The sequence below is a fragment of the Cricetulus griseus genome, chromosome 3 (genome assembly GCF_003668045.3).
Source record: "Cricetulus griseus strain 17A/GY chromosome 3, alternate assembly CriGri-PICRH-1.0, whole genome shotgun sequence".
Lineage (NCBI taxonomy): Eukaryota > Metazoa > Chordata > Mammalia > Rodentia > Cricetidae > Cricetulus > Cricetulus griseus.
Window position 1 is genome coordinate 202,726,758 of NC_048596.1, and position 17,305 is coordinate 202,744,062.

Genomic DNA, 17,305 nt, shown 5'->3' on the forward strand with positions numbered 1-17,305 from the left:
TTCAAGGAACAGGCCATTAACTTAAGGCCACTCAGATCTGAATTCATTTATTTTGTTTTCTGAGACAGAGTCAGATGTATAACATGCTGGCCTCACCTCTGTAGGTAGACAGGGATGACTATGAACTTCTGATCCTTTTGCCTCTACTTCCTGGGTGCTGGGATTATAAGCATGTGCCACCACACCCCTTTATGCAGTGCAGGAGTGGGATGGAACCCAGGGCTTCCAACATGCTAGCCAAGCACTGCACCAACTAAGCCACAGCTCCAATCCTGGATTTGAATATATCAGTGCCATCTCCTGGTGGCTGTGTGACCAGGGTCAAGTTACAGAACACCTGATTTGTGACACTGTGTACAGAAATCCTTTCTTGGAGACTGACTCAACTCCTGTGGGGAAAATCTGTTCCCTGGTTCTTAACACTTCAAAGGCAGTTGGGTAAACATTAGCACAGAGGCAAATAGCATTATAAGGAACAGTAGTAGTTACAGGTGTGGCTGGATGGAAAGACTGGGATGGAGTTAGTGGGAGGAAATGCTTCCAGTGTGGCCAGGCACTGAGCCTTGGTGCCAAACAAGGGTGTGTGTGCCTAGAACTGAGGAACAAGATGTCATTGTCTGTGCTGTGATGGTGCAGTCAGAGATTGCTGGGATAGCAGCAGTAAAAAGAGAGTGACTCCCAGACATCAGCTTCACACACATTGTGTATAATTTATGAACAAACCACTGTCTGCTTTGGTTTTTTGATTCCCTAGAGACTTGGAAAATATTCATGTGCTTCACTGACTGGCTGAAATTTTTCTTTTCTTCTCTCTTTCTTTCTTTCTTTCTTTCTTTTTTTCTTTTTTTTCCTTTTTTTCTTTTTTTGGTTTTTCAAGACAGGGTTTCTCTGTGTGACTTTGGAGTCTGTCTTGGAGCTTGCTTTGTAGACCACACTGCCTTCAAACTCACAGAGATCCATTTGCTTCTGCCCCAGCGCTGGGTTTAAAGGTGTGTGCCACCACCACCTTGCTTGGTTTTGGTTTTTGAGGATCTCTCATCTACAGGTACTTTACTGATGGAGCTGTCTTCCCTAGCCCACAGTCTGCTTTCTATAATAGGTGTCTCCATTGTTAACTTACTGAGCTGATATAAATGTGAACAGTTTTCCATGACAGTGGAATATTGTTGCAAAGGCTTATCTCATGCATTTAGTTTGTGAGCAATGTCGGTAGCGGGTGTCTATTTTAGTTAACTGTATCTGGGTTTTCTTTACAGAAGTCTGTCTTCTTATACCTAATAAACACATTCATTCATTCATTCACTCATTTACTCATTCATACACAGGATTAATATTAGCTGTATATTAGGTGTTCAGGATTCCTTCCAGGCTCTTTGTTCTCTGTAGTAGACAAAGTCAAAACAAGTTCCTCTTCCTAGTGCATGAGACAGATATTAAATGGGTTGGCTGGTGAATGATGCTTAGCCTGAGTACTTAGGTGGCAAGGGAGATGATAGTTACGTATGGTGAACTCATGCTTAGAATATTAGGATTTGGGAGTATGAGGAAGGAGGATTGCTGGAAGTTTGAAACCACCCTGAGCTACATGATGAATTTCATGTCAGCCTGAGCTATATACAGTGTAAGACTCTCTCCCAAAACAAACAACAGCAAGAAAGCTGGGCATACTAGCGCAGGTAGGAAAGCCAGCCCAGACTACAAAATGAGACCCTGTCTCAAAGGAAGCAAAGTGAATGTGCATTTGTTATGGTGGGCAGCAATGCTTTGGATTGTCCTTCCAAAGAGTGGGCTTTAAGGAAAGTCTGGAGTCTTGAGGAAGTGTCTGGAAAGAATCACGTTCTTATGGAAATTATGTCAAGGTTCTTAGCAGGAAGTTGGCATGAGGGCAGGTGAAAAGGAGAAGAGAACACCTGTCCAAACCCTTGAGTTCTACAACTCTTTGACTTGTCACAGGATGGTTTGAACAAAGCTGTGTGTGGTCTCATGTTGTCTTGTGTATGTCTTGTGAATGTCACAGGCAACAGTTTGAGAGCAGATGAAGAGGGCCCTGGTTGTGAAAAATCCCTTAGTCAGAATGAGGAGGAAGGGAGGGGAGTCAGAAAAGCCAGAGGTCTGGAGATCTTTTGGCAAGAGGGGATGCAAGCAGGAATAGCATGGTGGTGAATCAAGGCAGGGAAGGGGTTCTCTAAGGCCAGCAGAGGTGGGGCTAGGGCTAGGCTTCGGGGAGCAGTGCACTTAGCTCTGAGGACACCTGCTTGGCTGTAATTATTTTTACAGCCTCTTGCTTTATGAATGGGGTGTAACTCTTTCTCAGCAGGGCAGAGGTGAGTGGTTTTACACTTGGCAGGTGATATAAGGTGAGAACTTATGGTAATTTCTCCTCCTCCCAACCAGTCCTTGTGTACAGTCTTGGTTATTGGTTACCCATTCACCCAACAAAGATACAACAAAACACATGAAAATGCCAGGTCCAGTTGCTATGATCCCAGCATCCACAAGGTGGCTCCAGTTCCAGGGGATCTGACTTCCTGTTTGGGCCTCTGATGGTACTGGAGAGGTACATGGTGCACATACGTACATGTGGACAAAAAATAAATCTTTAGAAGAAAAGAGAGAACCTTCCAGTTAAGTTAGGGGGAAGGCACTAGAAAAAGGGCTCTTTATAGATTTTTTTTTGGTACTGAAGCAGGATCCAGTTGGAGTGAAAAATTTGTGAGTTCAGAGAGCCTAAAAGGATTCCTGACACCAAAAAAGTCCATGGAGGAATTCAGACAGCCTGGCTTATTGTCAGAAGGTTTTCACAAAGTGAGCAGTTGCTGGGAGGTGGGGACACAGAGATGACGCTGTGGTTTTTATTTTGTTTTAAAGTTTGCAATGACCATGGATACCAGAATTGTTAGAACATGGGGTTCATGTGGAGAAGACAAGAAAGAGCTGGAAAGATCATGTCAAAATATGGCAAATGAAAGCCAAGTCAGAGTCAGGACCTTCTTCCGTGGCTCAGGGGATGAGGTGTGAGGTGTGAGGTGAAATCAGAAGAAATACAAGTGTGGTATAGTAAATGTAGACAGCTTCCTTCCATTCCATACCAGTGCCTCCTACTGTGTGCAAAATGGACATCCATCAGCTGACCTTGTGACCCTAGATCAAGATCTATGGTGCTTGTAAATGTGTTCTACTTTGTTCCTTTTCTCCACTTTTTTTTTTTTAAATAATACATTCCTAGTTAAAGATTAATTGAGGCCCATCTGTCTCAGAATAGAGTCTGGATTCAGTGACCCCATAAATGTTGGAGAAAACAGAATGGGTATGCTGTAATTGTCTTAAAAAACATGCTTCATGCCAACAAATTCACAAAGGCCAAGAAGTGACTTCGGAGAGGCTGGAGGACTCTCCGTCTTGTGCTTGGGTATGTGGCCAAGGGCAAGGCCCGGTGCTGAAGAATGCAGCGCACAGACAGGGTAGAGGGCCCTTGCTGCAGTCTCAGATGAGGTTCTCAAATGCCCCCAGCTCAGCTGAACATTTCTGAGGCCAGGAAGCCCACCAGCTTGATGCGACTCTATACAGACGTCCAACCCTATCTATGGCTGTCCCTACTTTGAGGGACCGGAAGTGGAAGCAGGTCCAATCTGTGTGCACCTGAAACCTGGCGAGACCTGGAGGGATGCCCAGGTCTAATTTACCTGTTGAGGTGGCAAGTTGTGGTTTCGGTCACATTGCCCGAAAGATAAGGAATTTCAGGAATTCTGCCTTGCCGGTTGGAAACAGAGTCCCACACAATGGGCCTTTTATGGAGCCCTGGCCTACAGTTGGTACTGTGGTATTATTTTAACTAGTTTTGTGTTGATCTGGAGTGTGCAGTGCCAGTTGCTAGGGGAACTTTGGACCCAGGGAAAGAGAGGCTGGCTTCTAAACTGTGGTAGGACAACTGTTAGCACGGGCCACTCTCCTGCCAGGAAGGAAGCTGGCTTGTTGCAGGCCAGAGCCTAGTTTTTCCTCCTAGCTGCTCTCCTGTGCTGTGGGGTTCGTGCTCTGGCCTTCACATGTGGTGTGGATCTGGGGACGAGGGCTATTTTGAGGTCCACTTTCATTCATGGCTACTTCTGTGTCTTCTGCATTATTGACTTCTCATCTTTGTGATCAAATCCAGACAAGACCCTCAAGGGATGAAGTGTTTATTTTGTCTCATAATCCAGGAGACAGATCAACTTGGCCATGATGGAGAAGGCACCGCAGCAGCAGTGTGAGGCAGCTAGTCACCTTCTGTTTGGAAAGCAGTGTGTGCCTGGAAGTGGGGCCAAGCTCTAAAGCCTCAAGGCCTGCTCCCCACCCCCGACCCCGTACTTCTTTCCTCCAACTAGGCTCCACCTCCTGGAAGTTCTACAACCTTCCAAAATAGTGCTGCTAGCTTAGGACCAAGTGTTGGAGTCATTTCTCATTCAGACCACACCCTCCTATCCACTTGTTTCAAGAATGAGATAATGAATAGAAGAGAGTCCGTCCGTGAAATCAGTTTTACAGAATGGCAAGCTGTTCCCATCCCTGGGCCTTTGTAGAAGAAGAATCATTATTCCTTGCAAATGAAGTTAGTGACAGTGTAAGGGTGGAAACAGAAGCTGGTGAAGGAGCTAATCATTGGTGTTTGTTTCTGTGGTTAAGAGTACCCACTGAAGGAATTAGGGGCTACATCTCTCTTTTTTCTAATAGGATTATTTTTCTTAAAATTCACAAGGACAAAATAGGCTTTTAGCTTCCAAGGAGGTACTGTTCAAGCACCTGTCCAGTCAGCAGGCACCTTTGGTTGCCTTGCCTGCTTGGGACAACATGGCATGGCTGGAGGATTTCAGACATCCTCCAAACAGGCACTCTGCATAAAAACCTGGGATCTTGGGTGTCATTTTTAGGCTATAAACTGAAAGTTTTAATTCTTCCCTGACTGACTGGCATCTTAAGAGCTGAAAAGTGTGCAAACAGCCCTCCTCAGTGGGAGATGGCTGGCTGTATTTTCACTCTTAGAATGGGTGATACATTGTTGATGGAGGCTAGCTCAGCATATGTGGAGGCATATAGAGTTCAGTGTTGCTGTGGGGACTGGGAGGAGTGGTGAAACAGTTTCTGGAGTTAAATTTTGTATGTAGTTGCATAGAAAAGTATTAGGTAAAGGAACAACTAACAGCCCAGCACAAAAGATGGGCAGGCATCAGCAAGCATGAGCTGAACTGGGCCCTCTGCCTCTGATGGATTTGCCTTCTGAATTTCCAATTTCATGAAGTCATGGTATCTCACAAATTATCTCCATGGGTGCAGATGTCTGTGAGAGTTTTGCAGAAGATGTTTGAGAATGAGCTATGTTAATATGTCATCTATTAGTGGCAATCTCCCATGCATCCAACAGGAAAGACACTCTGCTTGATTGGGATGGAATTTCTTGGAGTGAAACATTTATTTTTCTTGTCATGTTGTCTTTGATAACTGATCCTAGTTGAGATATCTTGGTAAAAGGCTCTTGCCCCTAAGAATCATTTACTTTCTGCCAAAGCTGCACCGTGCTGGAAGATTTTCTTAAAACTTCACCTGGTCATGGCTGCACACTACTGTAGGTTAAACAAAGTGGCAGAATGCAAATTCATTCTCCTTGACTCTGGTAGCTACCATGAGAGGGTATTTTGCTTTATTTTTTTTTAACCTAAAAGACTTGGCAATGTTATGTTCACACTTCACACTACAATTAAAAATACATTTTCTTTTCTTTAGTTTTTATTTTTTTGGTTTTTCTTTCGAGACAGGGTTTCTCTGTGGCTTTGGAGGATGTCCTGGAACTAGCTCTTGTAGACCAGGCTAGTCTTGAACTCATAGAGATCTGCCTGCCTCTGCCTCCCAAGTGCTGGGATTAAAGGCATGCGTCACCACTGCCCAGCGAAAAATACATTTTCAAATTCTACTTTTCCCTTTTAAAATCATTCTTTTTGCTAAGAAGTTGGGGCAGGGTTTCCTTGTCAGGCTCAGCACTGTGACTTCCTGGTGAAATAGAACAAAAAATACAGAACTGACAAGGAGCCCCCTCTGCTTGCATCTGTCTGGCTGAGTCAAGCCAGGCCAAGTGGGCACCATTACAGGGTGAGTGGGAATTCTCAACATTGGCTGCCCAGGCATCATGGACTTCTCCCATGGATGGCCTCATTTCAGGAGCAGATCCCATGGATATCATTCCAGGAGAAGGAGGGCCCTCGTGGGGTGCTGGATCATAGTGGGTGTATAATGTTCAGGGCACTGACAGAGTGGGGGGAACCATGACATGAACAGGAAGAGGAGCAGAGAATGGAGCTGGAAGTAGCTTTCCTTGTTGACATGCATCTGAGAACCATGGGTAGGATATGTACTGCAGTCACAATGCAGGCCTGGGCTGCCTAATCAAGATTGTGTTTTAGATGCCATTGGAAAGGGCTGGGGATGTAGCTTAGTGATGGAGCACTTCCTTGTATGCATAAAGCTCCTGGTCCCTGGTATGGTGAACCAAAGATACAGGGTAGTGGAAGGAAGGTGTGAATACAATCATGGTATGTTGTATACAAGTGTCTATGGTTAATAGTTTTTAAATGGAAAGTTTTATATAATTATATATATATATATATATATATATTATATATATAAAGCAAAGCAGAACAAATGACTTAAAAGAATTGGGCTGGGAGTGGAACCCTGTGCTGAGGTCATTCCCACCATTTTCCCTGCAGTTTTGCTGCTGGAGAAGATAGAGCATGATGACATTTGCAACAAGACACTGAAGATCACGGACTTTGGGCTGGCAAGGGAGTGGCACAGGACTACCAGGATGAGTGCAGCAGGGACCTATGCCTGGATGGCTCCTGAGGTCATCAGGTCCTCCCTGTTCTCCAAGGGCAGTGACATTTGGAGGTGAGCATATACACCTTTGCTTTGTCTATCCGCAACTGCTGGTTGTTGTTCTATTTGATCATGGAGGCTGCAGGGCTTTGTGATACTGCCACGGATAGCAAAGTGCTTGTGAGTGTGTGGTTCCAGATGTGTGTTGCAAAATATTTGTTTAATTATGTAAAGATGTGTTGCATTTGTTTAATTGTGTAAAGATGTGTTGCTGTTTTACCTTGCCTAAATATTACACTTGATTAGTCTAATAAAAAACAGAACAGCTAATAGTGAGGGAAGAGGTATAGACAGGACTTCCAGGCAGGGAGTGTAAGTAGGATGAGGAATTTAGGCTTGGGAAAGAAAGAAAAAGAGATACCAAGGAGATGCTAGGGGTTAGCCAGACAGACATGGAGGAAGCAAGAAAGTAAGACATACCGAATGAAAGAAAGGTAAAAAGTGCTGAGGCAAAATGTAGATGAATAGAAACAGGTTAAATTAAATTAAAAGAGCTAGTGGGACAAGCATAAGCTATGGTAGAGCATTCATAATTAATAAGTCTCCATATCTTTATTTGGGAGCTGGTTGGCGGCCCAGAGAAAATCCCAACTATAGATGTGATGACAAGAGACTCTTACTTGACTTCCTGCCCTATGATATGATCTCTGGGGTAATTAGGTTAAACAAGGAAAGCTTGTTTTGGGTCAGGGTTTCAGGCATCTCTGTTCATGGATGATTGGACTCATCACTTTAGTCTGAGGAGAGGCAGTTCATGGCTGGAAGCTTTGGCAGACTTAAGCTGCTTACTTCACATCACCCAGGAATCAGAAAGAGGAGAAGAGGCTGAGGTTCCATGGTACCTTCCTAGGGCATGCCCCCAGGGGTTCACCTCCCTTGTATGAGGTCCCACTTCCAACAGGTCCGAAACCTCAGGCTGGGGCCAAAGCTTCAACACGTTAGCTTTAGAGGGACATTTACGATCCATCCTGTAGCCTCCACCTGGCCTATAAAGGCTCATGCTCATCTCATAATGCAAATGGATTTATCCAGTCTCAGCGATTGTATAGTCTAAGTTCAAAGTCTTCTGAGACTCAATGCAAAAATCTCTCTGTGTGTGTGTTTGTGTGTGTGTGTGTGTGTGTGTGTGTGTGTGTGTGTGTGTGTGTGTGTGTGTTATTGAAATATTTTGGTAATTGTGTGTGCTTGTGTGTTATTAAGTGTATGTGTAAGTATATATGTTATAAAGTGTGTACAGGTGTGGGAAATGTGTGTTATTAAACTTGTCTTAGCTAGGGCTACTATTGTTGTGAAGAGACACCATGATAATGGCAACTCTTATAAAGAAAACATTTATTTGAGGTGGCAACTTATAGTTCAGAGGTTCAGTCCATTATCATGGGGGCATGGTGGCTTGCAGGCAGATTTGGTGCTGGCTGCCTCTTGACTAGAAGGCAGCAGGAAGTTGACTGACAGTCACACTAAGGGAAGCTTGAGCAAAAGAGACCTCAAAGCCTGCCCCCACAGTGACACACTTCCTCCAATAAGGCCATACCTCCTAATAGTGCCAATCCCTTTGGGGTCCATTTTCTTTCAAACCACCACATTAAGTATGTGTGTATGTGTGTATATGTGTAAGATTGTGTATGCATGTGTGAATGCATGTATGTTATTAAATTTGTGTTTCTGTGTGTGTTCATGCATGTGTGTGCTATTAAGTATGTGCATGCATGTGCGTATGTATTATTAAGTGTGTGTGCCCATGCATGCACATGTGGAGATGAGAAGTTGGCACTGAGTGTCTTCCACTATCTTTATCTTATCTTTTGAGATAAGACTCGAACCTAGAACTCACTGATTGGCTAGACTGGCTGGTGAGCCGGCCTCTAGGATCCACCTGTCTGCTGGGATTACAGATATGTGAGACCACACCTGACTCTCTTTTTCTGGGTGCTAGAGATCTGAACACAGGTGCTCATGCTTGAGAAATAGACACTTTACCAATGGAGCTATCACTCCAGCCCTCAAAACAAAAACAAAGACAACAACAAAACTCGTAGCTGTGATCTCCTTGAAAAAGAGAGTTATACACTTCTGAGACACAATGACAGGCCAATCATTCTCCTCTGGAAAGAAAGGAGAAGAAAATAGCAGGGAGGGATTAGACCAAAGCAAAACTGAGCTCAGCAGCCATCCACATATGTCCGTGTCTGAAGTCTGGAGCACACGTCAGCAGAATGTGGCTTGGGCAGCCCTGATTGTTGGGTCTGTGAACTGCTGCTCATGTGGTCTATCTCCTGAGCCGGCTCTGCTTGTTGCCTGTAGCTTCCCTTGGTATCTCTTAACTCCAGAAGGTCTCCATCACAGTTAGCTCTACATTTTGCCCTCTCAGGGACAGCAAGACTTCCCTCCAGTTGTTCCAGTGCAAAGTCCTTGACTTCTTTATGACCATAAAATCTTTAACAACTAGGTTTTTCTGCCACATGGAAATGTGGCCTTTTTGACTAAACTTCCAGTGTTTAAAATGTTTCCACTGTTTTTCATTCCTGATTCAAACTGCTAAAAGTAGCCAGTGATAACCATGCCACAACCCCAATGTTAGGCTGTGTTGAAATTTTGTCTGTCAGATTACTCTGTCTCCTGCCTTCAAATTTCAGCCTCATTCAAGGTCTCAGGATGTGGGCAAAATGTAGACATTGCTGGAATGTAACTCAAGTGGTTTGTAGGGTGACTTCTGCCAGATTCCTCATGAACACAGCTGTTCCTGGCACATTTCCTTCAGCATCTTCATCCTGAGGCTCAATAGAAGAAGCGGCTTCTAGAATGCTAGGCTTTCTCTACCTCCTTTTACAAACTTTACCAAAGGCTTTTGAACCACAATTGTTAGGCTTCATCATAGCAACCACTCATGTTTTCTGTATTAGTCAGCTTTCTGTGGCTGTGACAAAATTCCTAAGATAATCAACCCTTAAGAAGGGAAGTTTTTGTCTTTTTAATATCAGAAAGCTTACACTTTGAGAGCTTTCTTCCCATGAGCCTTTGGCTCTGTTATTTCTTGGGCATGTAGGGAAGCAGAGCATCATGGGTGACAAAGCTGCTCACCCTCGGGCAACCAGGAAGGAGGGGGTGGGATGACACTTCGGTGTATCAAGGTGTGCTTGGCGGTGCACACCACGGTGTGAATTGCGATTGCTTCCCCATGTCTTCCCCACCACGGTAGATAGGACACTCTGAAACTATGAGTGAAGGGAAATCTTTGCTCTGGTAGGGGGTTTCTTTCAGGTTTTGTCATAGTGGAGAGGAAGCTAATATATAAGTAAGAGAATCTTTCTTTGAATCAGGTTATGTCAAACTCCCTAAGTCACAATCAACACTTTAATCTGTGTGTACACTAGAAGTCACTCCCTCACTTCCACACATGAAGTCTTTGGGGGATATTTTTGTCAAATCACCCAGAGAGTGGTTATTCACCCCCATAATAGTCATGCCACTGCTGTGAGTAGGCACATGTGCTTGGCAGGTTGGCCTTGCAGGTAAATTGATGGAGTTGAACAAATTTATATTGAGTGAGATAACCCAGGCAAGAAAAATGAAAACTGTATGTTCTCCCTGCCAGTCAAATGTAACTTCTAATCTAATTTCGAAAGTCAGGCCATTAGAAGGCAGCTGTTGGGAGAGGGTGACTTCAGGGCAGGGTATAGCAGAACTTAGGCAATAGTTCAGTAGAGGTGGAACTGGGGGTGGGAATGTTTAAGCAGGTAGGGAAGGGAAGATGGTTTGGGAAAAGGATTAACTGAAAGCAAATGGCATGAAAAAGATAGAGAAACCTACTATCTTGTAATCAAAGTAATATGTAATTTATGAAAAAAGACTTTGGAAGGAGATACTCTACTCATAACTGTTATGAGTTGAGGTGAAGATCCAGTAGTGTCTGTCCTGGGGACAATGGGAAATCTTAAGAGCTTTTCTATAGTGACTTACTGAGTCAGACCCTCTGAGTGCAGGGCTGAGCATGTGTGTTTTATAAAGCAATGAGGATCTTGTCATAGAGTTAATTACAGCCACTTTCTGCCCACGTGAAAACAGGTTGTGGAAGTGAACTCAGTGGTCTTTTAAGAAATTAACTGTCGGGGTCCTAGAAACTACTAACTCCCCCATAAATCAATTTTACATTCACAATGATGTCGTAAGACTAGACCCCTTACTATGTGTCTGCCCTCTGTTACAAGTCCTATAGTTACAAGCTAGAGCCCCGCAGTGCTCATGTGATCTGACATGAGATTCCAGAAGTGGTGAGAGTACAAGCTTCAGAGCCTCCAAACGCAGCCAGAGCAGATACGCCTCTGAAATCCACCTGTACTTTGGTTTCACTTATGCAAAGATGATCCAAATTTTCATTAAAAGTTGCCAATTAGGAGAGAAGGAGAAATGACTGTCTGGTGATAGCAACAGATTCCTGGGACCAGAGTGATGGCTCAGTGGGTCAAGGCCCTTGCAGCCAAGCCTGACGCCCTGAGTTCAATCCCTGAGACTCAGGTGGTGGAAAGTGATCGCTGACTCCTGTGAGTTGTCCTCTGACTTCCACTTACAAGCTGTGGTGCTCATATGGACACATGCTAAATTACAAATAAATTAAAAATGAAAACTAGCAAGAATGCCAGTTGTGCAGGCACAATGGTGTGTACCTATAGCCAGTCTCTCAGCAGGCTGTAGAGGGAGATCCCTTTAGCTCAGGGTTTGAGGGTGGCCTCAAAACAAAAACTCACCCCACAATGTATTTCTTTTATGACTTTATCCATTAGTGTAAAGCCTAAAGAATCATCTAGAGCAGCAGTTATCATCAACCTGTGGGTCCTTGTCCCTTTTGCCACCGCATATCAGATACCCTGCATATGAGATGTGTACATATGATTCATCATAGTAGCAAAATTACAGTTATGAAGTAGCAATGAAAAAATTTTATGGTTGGGGGTCACCACAACATGAGGAACTGTATTAAGGGTCTCAGCATTAGGAAGGTTGAGAGCCACTGATCTAGAGTGATAATAACTTTGGGGGATTAAAAATATTATGTGTATGGGTGTTTTGCCGGAGAGTATATCTGGGAACCACATGCATGCAGTGCCTGTGGAGGTCAGAAAGGGGCATCAGACCTCTAGGACCAGAGTTTGAGATGGCTGTGAGCTGTTGTGTTGGTGCTGGAACTCAGGTCCTCTGGAAGAGCAGCCAGTACTCTTTTAAGTGCTGAGCCATCTCTCCAGATCCCTTCTGAGGAGCCTGGAGCTCATAATCCTCTGGCCTCAGTCCCCTGAGTGCTGGGATTGCAGGTGTGCACATCAAGCTCCAGCTGTTCTGGGGCAGAACCACCTCCCACCCTGGGAGAGCAGTGGCCTTGGTCAGCTGGAAATGCTGATCCCAGTGGGAGTTAAGCTGGACATGGGATAGGCTCTGGAGCCCAAGTCACTAATGGGAACTTTGTTTTCCAGCTATGGGGTGCTGCTCTGGGAGCTGCTCACAGGCGAGGTCCCTTACCGTGGCATCGACGGACTGGCTGTGGCATACGGGGTGGCCGTCAACAAGCTCACACTGCCTATTCCATCTACCTGCCCTGAGCCATTTGCAAAGCTTATGAAAGGTATTATTCAGCCCCGATCTCAAGGGTCTAGGGTCAAAGAAAGTTGTGTATAGGAACAATAACATTTTCTATATGTGTGTTTTAGTGAGATGGCTCAACACATAAAGACATTTGCCACCAAGGCTGACAGTTTGGGTTCAATTCCCACATGATAGAAGAGATCAGACTCCCAGGGGTGGTCCTCTGATTTCTAACTATATGCAATGGCATACCTGAGCCCAAACACATAAATAAATAGACAAATGTATAAAATTTTAAAAGCAAAGGAAATATTAATCTGGATACGGCAGTTCATGTTGGTGTTCCCAGTGTTCAAGAATCTGAGGCAGGAGAATTGCTTTGAGTTTCCAGGACAGCCTGGGCTAATATAAGACCTGTCTCAAAACAAAATAAAACAACAAAACAACAACAAAATATCCAATTGCTTTTCAGTGTGCTATTCTAAGAAACTTCACCTCTGCTACAGAGGTGAGTCATAGGCATTTTCAGCTGTGCAACTTAAAGCCACCCAACCTTATAAGTGATGCCTCACCTTCCCTGTCACTGTCCCACTGTCTGCCAGCGGATAGCACAACCCTGAGCTGGCTCCAAGCCTCCATTTGAAGTCCCAGATAGTGATCACAAGTACCTCCCAGGGCTCTGCAATGTGGTTGTGCTTAGACCTTCTGATTCCACTCTTGTCCTTAAGCTTGCTGCCTTTCTCTGTTAGCTGTCAATTTACTTCATCAGTTTTGATTTTTGATTTTTGTTTTGATAGGGCTTTGCTACATGTACCAAGCTGGCCTTGAACTCACTCTGTATTCCATGCTGTATGAAAATTTATTATTTATTTCAGGCTGTCCTCAAACTCACTCTGTAGCCCAGGCTGGCTGCAACTTCACCATGTAATGCAGACTGGACCTAGATTCTGCCTCAACCTCTCTAGTGTTGGAATTGCTGGCATGTGCCACAGTGTCCAGCATTAAGTTATTTCTTAGGCCTTCTGCTGTAATTATATCATCTTTCAGATATTGGCTTGGGGCTTGTGTTTTATAGCTGTATACTTTTGCTGCAGCAGCTAGGCCTCAGCATGGAAAACATGCATCTGTGAACCAAGTGTCAACTAACACAGGCAAAAGCAGGCTCGCCTCACTGTGTCTCTGCTCACCTCTGACGTGGTGCTGGAGACTGGGGACACAGAGCTCTTGGGCAGTCACTGGTATGCCCTTAAGATATTCAGGAGTCAACACTGCAGACAGGGACTTCTGGTTTAGAGTGACAAGTGTCAAATTGGGAACCCTGCGGTCTTGGAGATCATCCTAGCTGTACTGAGAGGGGAAAGTAATGTGATTTTCATTTGTCACAGAATGCTGGGAACAAGACCCTCATATCCGCCCTTCGTTTGCCTTAATTCTTCAACAGTTGACTGCTATTGAAGGGGCGGTGGCCACTGAGATGCCCCAGGAGTCCTTTCATTCCATGCAGGAAGACTGGAAACTGGAGATTCAGCAAATGTTCAATGAGCTTCGAACCAAGGAGAAGGTGAGAGAGCTGACTCACCACACAGTACACCTATAAGCCATGGGGACGCCAGCCGGGGACCACTGTTAGCATTCTGCTATTTTTCAGATGCCAGTGTTCATTGATGCTTGCTATTTTTCAGGTTAAAATAGAGTATTAGAAACATACAATTTTATTAGAAAATTTCAAAATGGAAAAGAGATAAGAAATAGCATAATAAACGTGTACGTTAATGAACCTTGCCAGATGGGAGCTGGTGTGAGATGGACTGGTGAGGGGTGTGAATTGATCAAGCCTGGTCTCTTCGGGGGTGGTGACAGAAACTGTCAAATGTCATACAGAAGGCAGATTTCAGGCATGGCTCTGTGACATGGTGATGGTGCTTACTCTTTTAAAAGCATCTTTGTAGTATTTGAGCGTTTTCGTGACTCCAGGTTTGTTGTTGTTTCACAAATGCAGGTGTTTAATAGCTTAAATTCTTCCATTATACATGTGCATTTGTGCGTGTGCATCCATAACACAGCAAGCCCAACATTTCAAGTTACTTGTAAACTTGAAGTTATAACCAGGGAGGAACTTTCCCTCCATAGGCCTCTGGGACAGATGAGGAGAAAGCACCCTGCCTACTGTCTGAAGGGTTCAGAAGTAGGATTCATGGGAGCATCCCAAGGACTGGTCACCAGACTGAGTTCAGGGACATTTTGCTTCTCAGATAGCTTGTCTGGTTGGTGTTCAGCCTTTCTTCCTGGTGTTTGGGCAGAATGACCAGGATTGCCTGGGTCTATACTAAGCTGAGTGCTTGGAGCTCTGGGTCAGACAGGCTGGCTGCCTCTGGGCTCAGCTGGGTGCTGCCGCATGGCCTTGGTCTCTGTCTCACTCCCCATGGAGTGTCACAGAAGGGAGTGTGAACTGTGAGGATGGTGCCCAGCTCCTGCCTCCTGCTCAGCAAGTAGCATGTAAGCAAGTAGGAGAAAGACATCGGGGCTTTGTGAGCCAGAGTCCTGTAGCTTCCCACTGCACCTGGCCAGGCCTAGGGGAACAAGCTGGAGGAAGAAGGCATGGAGGCCACTTCCAGAGGGTGCCTTTTGGCAAGGTCTTCTGTAGAGTTCTGGAAACATTTACACATTTCGTTGGCTTAAAGTGATTGGAAAATTTTGATTTTTTTAGTACACGTATCCAATTCACTTTCAAGAATTCTGAAATGAGGTATTTAAACCCACAACTAAACTTGATTTTAAGGAATAACAGGTGGTTTTGAGGGAAAACACCCTCAAATCACACAATGTTTGAGAGTGACATTATTAAGCATAACAATTCTTACAGTCCTTTTCTCTAACTAATAACTAGTTTTGAACCTGCAGGATGCAAGCACAGAAACAGAGTGAGTCTCATGGTATAGAAGAAAATAATAAAATGATGCTTCTAGAACAGACACAGCCTTCTCTGTCTTTAGCTGACACCAGCACTTACAGTTTTCATCTCTCTTTTTGTCTTTGAAGCAGTGTTTTGCTTAGTATCCTAGGCTCCTCTGATACTCCCTGTGTAGTTTAGGCTGGTTGTGGAACTCACACTCACTGTGCAGTTTAGGCTGGTCATGAGCTCACAATCTCTGTGCAGTTTAGGCTGGTCATGAACTCATACTCATTGTGTAGTTTAGGCTGGTTGTGAATTCACCACAATCCTTCTGCTAAGCCTCCCAAGTGCTGGGATTACAGGAATGCCACCCATTTTCTTATTTTTCTTTTGGATTTTTTTCCATTGGTGTCTGGTTTGTCTTTTTATTTGATTCTTACTCATTGCTCCTCCCAGCAGCCCCTATGGCCTTGTGATCTGTGATTAGAGAATATGCAATAGTCTGTCTCTTTGTGCTCTGTTTCCAGTCTCATCTTCCTGAGGGTGGAAAGCCTTTGTACGTGCCCTATCTTTCTTTCCTGCTCACTGGCTGAGGGAGGAGGCCTCGTGCTCAGCCCTTGGCTCTTGTCCACAGTTCTCTGTAGATGGTGAATCCTCCTCACGCTTGGGCTTCTTATCACTGTCTGTCTGTGGGTCCCCTGTGTGCACCTGGCACCACAGGCCCTTGAAGAGGGCTTGTCCATTAACCATTAACCTTTCTTGCAGGAAAATGGTTTTGCCATTACCAGAAAGTCCCTGCTGAGCCTTCAGGCAAATGCTCCTGCTAGTAACCACACAGACAGAAGAAAGGCTTTTGTACCTCATGATTTCAGAGTGTTCACATGTGTTCCGATACTCCAGAGGTCTTCCTCCCATTTCTCAGCCTTTATTATTATTATTATTATTATTATTATTATTATTATTATTATTATTGTGTGTGTGTGTGTGTGTGTGTGTGTCTGTAGGTCAGAGGTCAACCTCAGTTATTTCTTCAAACCTTCTCCACCTTGCTTTCCTGAGGCAAGGTCTCTCACTGGAACCTGGGACTCCTCAGTTCAGTCAGATTGACCTGCTAGCAATCTCAGAATCCTCCTGTTTGTAATTAAGTGTGTGTTCACAGGCCCGGCTTCTATATGTGGTTTCTAGGGACTGAACTCAGGTCCTTGTGCTTGTGTGGCAAGCATTTTACCAACCGAGTCATGGCCCAGATCAACCTTTCCAGTTTTAAAAATCTACTTAATAGGATGCAGTTTGACTGCTTTCCTGTCAGTTACATCCCCCCTTTCTCCCAACCCCTCACAATGTCTTTTTGTTGTTGTTGTTCAAGAAGTTGTAGGGGATGAACACTTTTGATAGGGACATGGAAATAAAAGTGTTCACTCACTCAGTTTGTATGCAAAGATGCATGAGGGATTGCTGACCGCAGTCAACAGCAGCCAGTGGGATCAACGCCAGTACCATTGAAAACCAGGGACTCCAGAAGTAGGGCTGAAGCTTGTCATGAGTTCAAAACCACCTTCTGCCCTCAGATACTCTGCAGTCAATCTCCAGTGTGGACTCACCTCAGAACTGTTTCACAGCTGGGCTGCTCATCCTCATCTGTGACCCCTGCACTCAGGAAGCAGAGGCAGGAGGATCAGGGTTACACAAGACCCTATCTTTAAAAAAAATTAGAGAGTTTTCAAAATCCCACAGCATTTCTTTTTCTTTTCCAGCGATAAAAACAATCTATACCTGGCACATGCCAGGGAGGAGATACGACCTCTCAGTGCATCAGAGCCAGCTGGCACATGGTAGGGCAAGCAGCTGAGAGGCCTATGAGTCAAGGCGAGTTGCCTCTGTAGCTGAGTATCTGTGAATTATTTAGAGAAACAAATCAAGATCAGAGTACTCAGA

General features: G+C 44.6%; 1 protein-coding gene across 1 annotated transcript in view; it reads left to right on the plus strand.

The window, feature by feature from the left end:
* The window catches only part of Map3k21 (mitogen-activated protein kinase kinase kinase 21), a 39,925-nt gene that overhangs the window by 8,873 nt on the left and 13,747 nt on the right, over positions 1 to 17,305 (plus strand). Inside the window, exons 2-4 of the mRNA XM_027404800.2 lie at positions 6,735 to 6,915; positions 12,369 to 12,517; positions 13,863 to 14,038. Of these exons, the coding sequence (XP_027260601.1) occupies positions 6,735 to 6,915; positions 12,369 to 12,517; positions 13,863 to 14,038 (506 nt within the window). The remainder of the gene's footprint in view (positions 1 to 6,734; positions 6,916 to 12,368; positions 12,518 to 13,862; positions 14,039 to 17,305) is intronic.